The 12,500-nt window shown below is 46.6% G+C and overlaps 1 protein-coding gene across 5 annotated transcripts in view; it reads left to right on the top strand.

Moving 5' to 3' along the window:
• Positions 1 to 12,500, top strand: part of LOC110524941 (protein Shroom3) — a 163,012-nt gene that overhangs the window by 125,309 nt on the left and 25,203 nt on the right. For all 5 annotated transcript variants that reach the window (XM_036976675.1, XM_036976674.1, XM_036976678.1 and 2 more), the window contains 4 exons: positions 750 to 2,153; positions 2,284 to 2,998; positions 3,289 to 4,035; positions 11,429 to 11,511. In XM_036976675.1, coding sequence (XP_036832570.1) covers positions 750 to 2,153; positions 2,284 to 2,998; positions 3,289 to 4,035; positions 11,429 to 11,511 — 2,949 coding nt within the window. The remainder of the gene's footprint in view (positions 1 to 749; positions 2,154 to 2,283; positions 2,999 to 3,288; positions 4,036 to 11,428; positions 11,512 to 12,500) is intronic.

Below are 12,500 nucleotides of genomic sequence, written 5' to 3'. Positions count from 1 at the left end.
ACATGTAGATATCACTGATAGGAACTGTCAACTGTGGGACCTTATATAGACAGGTGTGAGCCTTTCCAAATCATGTCCAATCAATTGAATTTACCACAGGTGGACTCCAATCAAGTTGTAGAAACATCTCAAGGATGATCATTGGAAACAAGCATGCACCTGAGCTCAATTTCGAGTCTCATAGCAAAGGGTCTGAATACTTATGTCAATAAGTATTTGCTGTTTTCCATTTTTTTTAATAGATTTGCCAACATTTTTAAAACCTGTTTTCACTTTGTCGTTATGGGGTATTGTGTGTAGATTGATGAGGGGAAAATAATTGAATCAATTTTAGAATAAGGTTGTAACGTAACAAAATGGGGAATAAGTCAGGGGTCTGAATACTTTCCCGAATTGCACTGTACTTTGTATCCCTCATTTACTGAAGTGTTTCCATTATTTTGGCAGTTACCTGTTCTGTTGTTGCTGTTCGTTGTCTTTGTTCCAGTTTCTCCTGTTCTGTTGTTGCTGTTCGTTGTCTTTGTTCCAGTTTCTCCTGCTCTGTTGTTGCTGTACGTTGTCTTTGTTCCAGTTTCTCCTGTTCTGTTGTTGCTGTACATTGTCTTTGTTCCAGCTTCTCCTGTTCTGTTGTTGCTGTACGTTGTCTTTGGTCCAGCTTCTCCTGTTCTGTTGTTGCTGTACGCTGTCTTTATTCCAGTTTCTCCTTGTTGTAAAGGTTCTTCCTCTTCTTCTTCTTCTTCTTCTTCTAGCCCCACCATCAAGCCCAAACAGGGCGTGGGTCAAGTCCCCCAGCCCCCTCAGCCCCAGAATACATCTGGCCGCCTCATGTCGCCCCAGGGCATCTACCCCGTGCCCCCTCCGGAGACCCACTATGCACAGATGCCCACCAGCAGCCCCAGCCCCAGCCCCAGCAGTGTCTACCCAGGCCTGGCCAGGGAGAGCAGTCTGAGCAGACAGAGAGAGCTCCAGGGGTTAGGAGTGGGGGTCAGTGTGGATACAGGGATTGAGGTATCTGTAGAGAACGGATACCAAAGCAACACTTTCAACTCTTATGTCACCTGTTCCAACCAGCCTCAGCATCATGACTTAGCTCCGCCTCCAACCAAACAGCCAGCCCAGCCTGTTAACAGAGGGGGTGACAGAGGACATGAGGAGACCCAAACCAAACTGGGTCTCTCCGGGTCTCATTTGAAGGGGGAGGGACAAACCGTCTCCCGAAGGCAGAGCCAGCAGGGTCATGGACAGGTTCAGGTGTACAGACCCTCCTCAGCCCAGTCCATAGGCCAGGAGAGGAGGGACCCATACACTCCAGTCCAGCCGCGGAGAGAGAGGCTACCCAGGTATTCCCAGGGCTCAGAGAGTTACACTGAGAAGCATCAGGTCAGACACACTGAACACAGCCATCCAGACCCTCAGCCTCCCACTACCATGCCCACTAAGATATCCAAGGTCCACGTTCCTCAGCGGATCAGGACTAGCAGTACCCCAGCCAAAGGGCCTGATCATCGAGTCAACAACCAGAGGTCCAGGTCCCCCATCCGGCACTACAGCGAACCCAGTCCACCCCACCACCAGAAGAACCAGAGGGGACCAGAGCACCCCCTGACCCGGCTAGAGAATGCCCTAGTGGAGGTTCAGCGTTGTGCCAGTCCAGAGAGCTCCACTAGGAGTCGGAGCAGCCACCAGAGGAACCCGTCTGTCCTGGAGAAGGTAAACCGGTTCGAGCGCCACGAGCAGAGGAAGCAGAGGAGTCAAAGCATCAATGCCACCCACACCAACCTGGGACCCTCCTCCTCCTCCCGTCCAACTCAGCCCCAGCCTCAGCCCAAGCACCATGAGAGGGCCATGAGCTATGGTACTGGTATGGATGACCTGCGTAACATGCTGGAGAGAAGCAGCAGCCCCAGCAGCACCTGCAGAACACTGAGCTCCTCCTCTAGCGCACATCATGGGAAAACTACGGTGGCCCACAAGGGTCATCATTACGCAGAGCAGCAGAGGCCAGGAAGTTGTGATCAAGCCAAGCCCCAGACCTTCAGGGACCCCCACCACCAGCCTAACCCCATGGACCCTAACCCTGGCTCGGCCCTACAGAGGAGCAGGAGCAGCTTCCAACTGGGGAGCCAGGAGGAGAACGGCCATGACAAGGACAGGTAACTGCTCTACTGTACCTAATGTGAATTATATCTGTTCAGTTTATTGTAGTTAGAATCATTTCCCCAGGTCTACTTCCGGGTACATGTTAATGTGCGTAGCTAATACAAGTGATTGTGATTCTGGCAGAGAGTTCCATTGGAGGGATGACCTGCAGGACCTACTGGGGACCATCCAGGACACGTCCTTTAACCGGGCCTACAGGGACAGTATCAAGGACGCCCAGTCCAAGGTGCTCCGATCCACCTCCTTCAGACGCAGGGACCTGGGAATCAGCTCCAGCTCTAACCAGAGCTCCAACAACCCCCCTCCTGGTGTCAACAACAACGCCCCTCCTGGTGTCAACAACAACGCCCCTCCTGGTGTCAACAACAACGCCCCTCCTGGTGTCAACAACAATCCCCCTCCTGTCCCCGCTAAGCACTTATCCTTGGAGCGGAAGGCAGTGGCCCCCAAGACCGGTCCCAAATCCTCCATTGTCACCACCACTGTCCCAGCCTCCGCCCCAGCCACTCGCCTGTCCCCTCACACCCCCAAAGAGAGGCACACGATCACGACCCCAGACCCAGTCCCAGCCCCAACCACCTCTCCCTCCCCTCACACCCCCAAAGAGAGGCACACGATCACCACCCCAGACCCAGTCCCAGCCCCAACCACCTCTCCCTCCCCTCACACCCCCAAAGAGAGGCACCTTGTCACCCCCAAGCCCGAGAGGTTCAGCCCCCCAGAGCTCCCCAGTGTCCCAGCCTTGGGCCCACCAGTCCCGGCCCGAATCGGTGGGCGTAAGAGGCTCACCATGGAGCAGAAGAAGAGATCGTACTCTGAGCCAGAGAGCATGCACGAGGTAGGTGAATGTATCCAGGATGCCGCCATCTTGGATCAAAGTACTTAAAGGTAGACTCAGCGAGGTGGCATTGCAACAAACACCACCGCCGATATTGAGATGAGCGCAATCACAGATGATCTGTGCACAGATGTGCTTCACACTGCTCCAGTGTGGTTCTAGTCTCAGGCTTTTAACGCTCTTAGTTGTTGTGGAAATGCGTTTACTTCATGTATGCAATGTCACCTTGCTACCTTACTGCCCTCCATTCAGGGGGGGAGGGCTGCACTGACTCTGTGCCTCTCTTCTAGGTGGGGTTAGAGTCTGACCCGAGGAGGAGTGCCCAGCACCAGCAGATCCTGTTCCAAGGCACAGAGACCAGCGTGGCAGACCGCAGGAGGATGTTTGAGGTGGCAACCAGTCGCAGCCTGAGCTCCAGCTCCCAGGCTCCTCAGGCCCTCCAGGGCTCCCGGGCTGGTCTAGCCTTCTCCCGGCCGGAGCTCTGGCAGCTGCAGCAGGACGCCCTGGCCGACTACATGGAGAGGAAGAGAGGCTGGAGGACAGACAGGGACAGGGACAGGTCCGAGGAGAGACGGCATCGTCACCGGCCCCACAGTGCCTACCTCCAGCCCTTCACAGACACCCAGAGTGTCTCTTCCACCTCCACCACCAGCCTAGCCTCTCTCCAGGATCTGTTTGGCCCAGAAAGGAGCCTGTCTGGTGAGGAAAGGCTCTGCTCCACCCTGCCTCCCGGTCTGCAGCTCCAGGACAGTATCCACCCAGACAGGGTGACCACACCACACATCCATACCCAGGCCCCCACCTCAGTCTCCAACTCCCACCAATACCCCACTGGATCCAACAGGCCTCTGGAGGGAGTCCCAGCCAAGGCCTACGAGGCTTTCCGGAGCCAGCGAGGCGATGTGGCCTTTGAAAGAACGGCTCCAGCCCGCAGCTCTGGGAAGTCCGCCTCGGCGGAGGATCTTCTAGAACACTCTGAGGAGAGGCCACAGCACTTCAGATCCCACTCCTCGCCCTCTGTAGAGAGGCTCGACCAGGTACCCTCTCTGCCTTTTAGATTTGATTTCAATGAAATGCTACTCTGCTACAAGACTTAAATAGAAGCACCACGCAATTCAGTTCCATAAAAAACAGCTGACTTTAGGTCTATTTTTATCTGTATATCTCAGGTATATTAACTAGCCTGGTCCCAGATCTCTTTGTGCTTAGGGGGTAGATATTGCAGACAGATTGTAGCTTCTGTCAATGTAATTGTCGGCATCATTTCCTATCCCCCATATATGTTTTTACAAATATATATATACATAAACTCAGCAAAACAATAAACGTTCTCTCACTGTCAACTGCGTTTATTTTCAGCCAACTTAACATGTGTAAATATTTGTATGAACATACGATTCAACAACTGAGACATAAACTGAACAAGTTCCACAGACATGTGAATAACATAAATGGAATAATGTGTTCCTGAACAAAGGGGGGGTCAAAATCAAAAGTAACAGTCAGTATCTGGTGTGGCCACCAGCTGCATTAAGTGCTGCAGTGCATCTCCTCCTCATGGACTGCACCAGATTTACCAGTACTTGCTGTGAGATGTTACTCCACTCTTCCACCAAGGCACCTGCAAGTTCCCGGACATTTCTGGGGGGAATGGCCCTAGCCCTCACCCTCCGATCCAACAGGTCCCAGACGTGCTCAATGGGATTGATATCCGGGCTCTTCGCTGGCCATGGCACAACACTGATATTCCTGTCTTGCAGGAAATCACGCACAGAACGAGCAGTATGGCTGGTGGCATTGTCATGCTGGAAGGTCATATCAGGATGAGCCTGCAGGAAGGGTACCACATGAGGGAGGAGGATGTCTTCCCTGTAACACACAGCGTTGAGATTGCCTGCAATGACAACAAGCTCAGTCCGATGATGCTGTGATACACCGCCCCAGACCACGACGGACCCTCCACCTCCAAATCGATCCCGCTCCAGAGTACAGGCCTCGGTGTAACGTTCATTCCTTGGACGATAAACGCAAATCCGACCATAAGTTTCAGTCACCGATGGCTGCTCCAATAAGCCCCATATGCACAGCCGCGGGAAGATGTTGGTGGGTGGAGGCGCTAAAATGTTTAGCATGCTCTACAGACGCTCTATAGGTCCGCTAATACAGGACTAGTAAAGGGTTAGTACAGCTCTGATACAGGACTAGTAAAGGGTTAGTACTACTCTAATACAGGACTAGTAAAGGGTTAGTACTACTCTAATACAGGACTAGTAAAGGGTTAGTACTACTCTAATACTTGACTAGTAAAGGGTTAGTACTACTCTAATACAGGACTAGTAAAGGGTTAGTACAGCTCTGATACAGGACTAGTAAAGGGTTAGTACTACTCTAATACAGGACTAGTAAAGGGTTAGTACTACTCTAATACAGGACTAGTAAAGGGTTAGTACTACTCTAATACAAGACTAGTAAAGGGTTAGTACTACTCTAATACAGGACTAGTAAAGGGTTAGTACTACTCTAATACAGGACTAGTAAAGGGTTAATACTACTCTAATACAGGACTAGTAAAGGGTTAGGGTTAGTACTACTCTAATACAGGACTAGTAAAGGGTTAGGGTTAGTACTACTCTAATACAGGACTAGTAAAGGGTTAGTACTACTCTAATACAGGACTAGCAAAGGGTTAGTACTACTCTAATACAGGACTAGTAAAGGGTTAGTACTACTCTAATACAGGACTAGTAAAGGGTTCGGGTTAGTACTACTCTAATACAGGACTAGTAAAGGGTTAGTACTACTCTAATACAGGACTAGTAAAGAGTTCGGGTTAGTACTACTCTAATACAGGACTAGTAAAGGGTTAGTACTACTCTAATACAGGACTAGTAAAGGGTTAGTACTACTCTAATACAGGACTAGTAAAGGGTTAGTACTACTCTAATACAGGACTAGTAAAGGGTTAGTACTACTCTAATACAGGACTAGTAAAGGGTTAGGGTTAGTACTACTCTAATACAGGACTAGTAAAGGGTTAGTACTACTGTAATACAGGACTAGTAAAGGGTTAGTACTACTCTAATACAGGACTAGTAAAGGGTTAGTACTACTCTAATACAGGACTAGTAAAGGGTTAGTACTACTGTAATACAGGACTAGTAAAGGGTTAGTACTACTCTAATACAGGACTAGTAAAGGGTTAGTACTACTCTAATACAGGACTAGTACAGGGTTAGTACTACTCTAATACAGGACTAGTAAAGGGTTAGGGTTAGTACTACTCTAATACAGGACTAGTAAAGGGTTAGTACTACTCTAATACAGGACTAGTAAAGGGTTAGTACTACTCTAATACAGGACTAGTAAAGGGTTAGTACTACTCTAATACAGGACTAGTAAAGGGTTAGTACTACTCTAATACAGGACTAGTAAAGGGTTAGTACTACTCTAATACAGGACTAGTAAAGGGTTAGTACTACTCTAATACAGGACTAGTAAAGGGTTAGTGCTACTCTAATACAGGACTAGTACAGGGTTAGTACTACTCTAATACAGGACTAGTAAAGGGTTAGGGTTAGTACTACTCTAATACAGGACTAGTACAGGGTTAGTACTACTCTAATACAGGACTAGTAAAGGGTTAGTACTACTCTAATACAGGACTAGTAAAGGGTTAGTACTACTCTAATACAGGACTAGTAAAGGGTTAGTACTACTCTAATACAGGACTAGTAAAGGGTTAGAGTTAGTACTACTCTAATACAGGACTAGTAAAGGGTTAGTGCTACTCTAATACAGGACTAGTACAGGGTTAGTACTACTCTAATACAGGACTAGTAAAGGGTTAGGGTTAGTACTACTCTAATACAGGACTAGTACAGGGTTAGTACTACTCTAATACAGGACTAGTAAAGGGTTAGTACTACTCTAATACAGGACTAGTAAAGGGTTAGTACTACTCTAATACAGGACTAGTAAAGGGTTAGTACTACTCTAATACAGGACTAGTAAAAGGTTACTACTACTCTAATACAGGACTAGTAAAGGGTTAGTACTACTCTAATACAGGACTAATAATGGGTTAGTACTACTCTAATACAGGACTAGTAAAGGGTTAGTACTACTCTAATACAGGACTAGTAAAGGGTTAGTACTACTCTAATACAGGACTAGTAAAGGGTTAGTACTACTGTAATACAGGACTAGTAAAGGGTTAGTACTACTCTAATACAGGACTAGTAAAGGGTTAGTACTACTCTAATACAGGACTAGTACAGGGTTAGTACTACTCTAATACAGGACTAGTAAAGGGTTAGGGTTAGTACTACTCTAATACAGGACTAGTAAAGGGTTAGTACTACTCTAATACAGGACTAGTAAAGGGTTAGTACTACTCTAATACAGGACTAGTAAAGGGTTAGTACTACTCTAATACAGGACTAGTAAAGGGTTAGTACTACTCTAATACAGGACTAGTAAAGGGTTAGTACTACTCTAATACAGGACTAGTAAAGGGTTAGTACTACTCTAATACAGGACTAGTAAAGGGTTAGTGCTACTCTAATACAGGACTAGTACAGGGTTAGTACTACTCTAATACAGGACTAGTAAAGGGTTAGGGTTAGTACTACTCTAATACAGGACTAGTACAGGGTTAGTAATACTCTAATACAGGACTAGTAAAGGGTTAGTACTACTCTAATACAGGACTAGTAAAGGGTTAGTACTACTCTAATACAGGACTAGTAAAGGGTTAGTACTACTCTAATACAGGACTAGTAAAGGGTTAGAGTTAGTACTACTCTAATACAGGACTAGTAAAGGGTTAGTGCTACTCTAATACAGGACTAGTACAGGGTTAGTACTACTCTAATACAGGACTAGTAAAGGGTTAGGGTTAGTACTACTCTAATACAGGACTAGTACAGGGTTAGTACTACTCTAATACAGGACTAGTAAAGGGTTAGTACTACTCTAATACAGGACTAGTAAAGGGTTAGTACTACTCTAATACAGGACTAGTAAAGGGTTAGTACTACTCTAATACAGGACTAGTAAAAGGTTACTACTACTCTAATACAGGACTAGTAAAGGGTTAGTACTACTCTAATACAGGACTAATAATGGGTTAGTACTACTCTAATACAGGACTAGTAAAGGGTTAGTACTACTCTAATACAGGACTAGTAAAGGGTTAGGGTTAGTACTACTCTAATACACAACTAGTTAAGGGTTAGTACTACTCTAATACAGGACTAGTAAAGAGTTAGGGTTAGTACTACTCTAATACAGGACTAGTAAAGGGTTAGTACTACTCTAATACAGGACTAGTAAAGGGTTAGTACTACTCTAATACAGGACTAGTAAAGGGTTAGGGTTAGTACTACTCTAATACAGGACTAGTAAAGGGTTAGTACTACTCTAATACAGGACTAGTAAAGGGTTAGGGTTAGTACTACTCTAATACAGGACTAGTAAAGGGTTAGGGTTAGTACTACTCTAATACAGGACTAGTAAAGGGTTAGTACTACTGTAATACAGGACTAGTAAAGGGTTAGGGTTAGTAATACTGTAATACAGGACTAGTAAAGGGTTAGTACTACTCTAATACAGGACTAGTAAAGGGTTAGGGTTAGTACTACTCTAATACAGGACTAGTAAAGGGTTAGTGCTACTCTAATACAGGACTAGTACAGGGTTAGTACTACTCTAATACAGGACTAGTAAAGGGTTAGGGTTAGTACTACTCTAATACAGGACTAGTACAGGGTTAGTACTACTCTAATACAGGACTAGTAAAGGGTTAGTACTACTCTAATACAGGACTAGTAAAGGGTTAGTACTACTCTAATACAGGACTAGTAAAGGGTTAGAGTTAGTACTACTCTAATACAGGACTAGTGAAGGGTTAGTGCTACTCTAATACAGGACTAGTACAGGGTTAGTACTACTCTAATACAGGACTAGTAAAGGGTTAGGGTTAGTACTACTCTAATACAGGACTAGTACATGGTTAGTACTACTCTAATACAGGACTAGTAAAGGGTTAGTACTACTCTAATACAGGACTAGTAAAGGGTTAGTACTACTCTAATACAGGACTAGTAAAGGGTTAGTACTACTCTAATACAGGACTAGTAAAAGATTAGTACTACTCTAATACAGGACTAGTAAAGGGTTAGTACTACTCTAATACAGGACTAGTAAAGGGTTAGTACTACTCTAATACAGGACTAGTAAAGGGTTAGGGTTAGTACTACTCTAATACACGACTAGTTAAGGGTTAGTACTACTCTAATACAGGACTAGTAAAGGGTTAGGTTTAGTACTACTCTAATACAGGACTAGTAAAGGGTTAGTACTATTCTAATACAGGACTAGTAAAGGGTTAGTACTACTCTAATACAGGACTAGTAAAGGGTTAGTACTACTCTAATACAGGACTAGTAAAGGGTTAGGGTTAGTACTACTCTAATACAGGACTAGTAAAGGGTTAGTACTACTCTAATACAGGACTAGTAAAGGGTTAGGGTTAGTACTACTCTAATACAGGACTAGTAAAGGGTTAGGGTTAGTACTACTCTAATACAGGACTAGTAAAGGGTTAGTACTACTGTAATACAGGACTAGTAAAGGGTTAGGGTTAGTACTACTGTAATACAGGACTAGTAAAGGGTTAGTACTACTCTAATACAGGACTAGTAAAGGGTTAGGGTTAGTACTACTCTAATACAGGACTAGTAAAGGGTTAGTACTACTCTAATACAGGACTAGTAAAGGGTTCGGGTTAGTACTACTCTAATACAGGACTAGTAAAGGGTTCGGGTTAGTACTACTCTAATACAGGACTAGTAAAGGGTTAGTACTACTCTAATACAGGACTAGTAAAGGGTTAGTACTACTCTAATACAGGACTAGTAAAGGGTTCGGGTTAGTACTACTCTAATACAGGACTAGTAAAGGGTTAGTACTACTCTAATACAGGACTAGTAAAGGGTTAGTACTACTCTAATACAGGACTAGTAAAGGGTTAGTACTACTCTAATACACGAGGGGCTTGTAGAATCATGATTATTTCACGTTTTTTTGTTCACCGGAAGGGGGTTCTGCTCCAGGCATTACTGACTCAAATGAACAAAATTAAAGATGTGTTGTTTTGACTGAACGAGTGGAAAAGATCTGAGTCAGAATCAGAGCGATGGCGGCTAATGACACACAAGTTGCTGTTCTGCCATGATTAGTGCACAGAGTTCCACAGCAGCTGACGGCGGTAGCTGTTAGCTGCGACGTCATCACATTGATCACAGTAGCACGCCACACCAGTGCCAGCTGTCCAAGACAATTTCTGAGAACAGATCTATAACTTTGGTGCAGTAAAACTTTATCAGCAAGCTGGCAAACTAGCCTACCGAGCAAAATCTGGAGATGAGTTCCACCATTTGCCAGACAGATGGCTCCTGGCAACTGAGTGTCGTGTTAGAATGGTGCCAGAATGGTGCCATCCGACGGAAGACAATGGTAGTGTATGTAGCCACTCTCTCGCTCTGAGTGCTTACAGACTTACAGACGATCTCACTGCACATACCAATCTGGTAACACACACACACACAGCACCAGTGTGGAGACTTAATCCCACTATGAGTCATCCTCTCTAACATAGCTACAGTCTAAACCCACCGTGAATATTTATACTCAACGTAAACACTAATAATCATAAAATGAGCGTCCAAATATCATTCTATTCCCTATCTAGTGCACTACTTTGGACTGCTGTTTTCCAATCCTACTGTGGGTGGGTTTTTCCTAAATAAATCAATATCCATAACTTCTGTGTTAGCCTGAATCACTGGAATGTTATGGTTTACCTCATCTTCCACCTCTCACAAAGTAACCATCTCTCTCTCTCTCTCTCTCTCTCTCTCTTTCTCTCTCTCTCCTTCTCTCTCTCTCCATCTCTCTCTCTCTCTCTGTCTGTCTCTCTCTGTCTCTCTCTCTCTCTCTGTCTCTCTCTCTCTCTCTCTCTCTCTCTCTCTCTCTCTCTCTCTCTCTCTGTCTCGCTCTCTCTCTCTCTCTCTCTCTCTCTCTCTCTCTCTCTCTCTCTCTCTCTCTCTCTCTCTCTCTGTCTCTGTCTCTCTCTCTCTCTCTCTCTGTCTCTGTCTCTGTCTCTGTCTCTGTCTCTGTCTCTCTGTCTCTGTCTCTGTCTCTGTCTCTCTCTCTCTCTGTCTCTGTCTCTGTGTCTCTCTCTCTATCTCTCTCTCTCTCTGTCTGTCTCTCTCTCTCTGTCTGTCTCTCTCTCTCTCTCTGTCTCTCTCTCTGTCTCTGTCTCTCTCTCTCTCTCTCTCTCGTTCTCTCTCTACACCCCCCCACCCCTCCATCGCTCTCTCTGCCTCCGCCCTCTCTCTTTCTCTCTCCATCCCTCTCTCCTTTCAGGACTTCATGACAGGAGGAGATCTGAGGATGTTTCCGGACTTCTCTAATGAACCCCAGCTGTTCACACACCATGACAACAACAGGTTTGTTTCCATAGAGACAGAACCTTCTGTGTACACCCCAAATGGAACCCTATCTTATGACCAGAACCCATAGAGCTCAGGACCCATAGAGCTCAGGACTCATAGAGCTCAGGACCCATAGAGCTCAGGACCCATAGAGCTCAGGACTCATAGAGCTCAGGACCCATAGAGCTCAGGACCCATAGAGGTCAGGGCCCATAGAGCTCAGGGCCCATAGAGCTCAGGGCCCATAGAGCTCAGGGCCCATAGAGCTCAGGGCCCATAGAACTCAGGGCCCATAGAGCTCAGGGCCCATAGAGCTCAGGACCCATAGAGCTCAGGGCCCATAGAGCTCAAGGCCCATAGAGCAAGGGCCCATAGAGCTCAGGGCCCATAGAGCTCAGGGACCATAGAGCTCAGGACCCATAGAGCTCAGGACCCATAGAGCTCAGGACCCATAGAGCTCAGGGCCCATAGAGCTCAGGGCCCATAGAGCTCAGGACCCATAGAGCTCAGGGCCCATAGAGCTCAGGACCCATAGAGCTCAGGGCCCATAGAGCTCAGGGCCCATAGAACTCAGGGCCCATAGAGCTCAGGGCCCATAGAGCTCAAGGCCCATAGAGCTCAGGACCCATAGAGCTCAGGACCCATAGAGCTCAGGGCCCATAGAGCTCAGGACCCATAGAGCTCAGGGCCCATAGAGCTCAGGGCCCATAGAGCTCAGGACCCATAGAACTCAGGGCCCATAGAGCTCAGGGCCCATAGAGCTCAGGGCCCATAGAGCTCAGGACCCATAAAGCTCAGGGCCCATAGAGCTCAGGACCCATAGAGCTCAGGGCCCATAGAGCTCAGGACCCATAGAGCTCAGGGCCCATAGAGCACAGGGCCCATAGAGCTCAGGGCCCATAGAGCTCAGGGCCCATAGAGCTCAGGACCCATAGAGCTCAGGGCCCATAGAGCTCAGGACCCATAGAGCTCAGGGCCCATAGAGCTCAGGGCCCATAGAACTC

Source organism: Oncorhynchus mykiss, chromosome 5 (genome assembly GCF_013265735.2).
Source record: "Oncorhynchus mykiss isolate Arlee chromosome 5, USDA_OmykA_1.1, whole genome shotgun sequence".
Lineage (NCBI taxonomy): Eukaryota > Metazoa > Chordata > Actinopteri > Salmoniformes > Salmonidae > Oncorhynchus > Oncorhynchus mykiss.
This window is presented reverse-complemented; position numbering and strand designations above follow the sequence as displayed.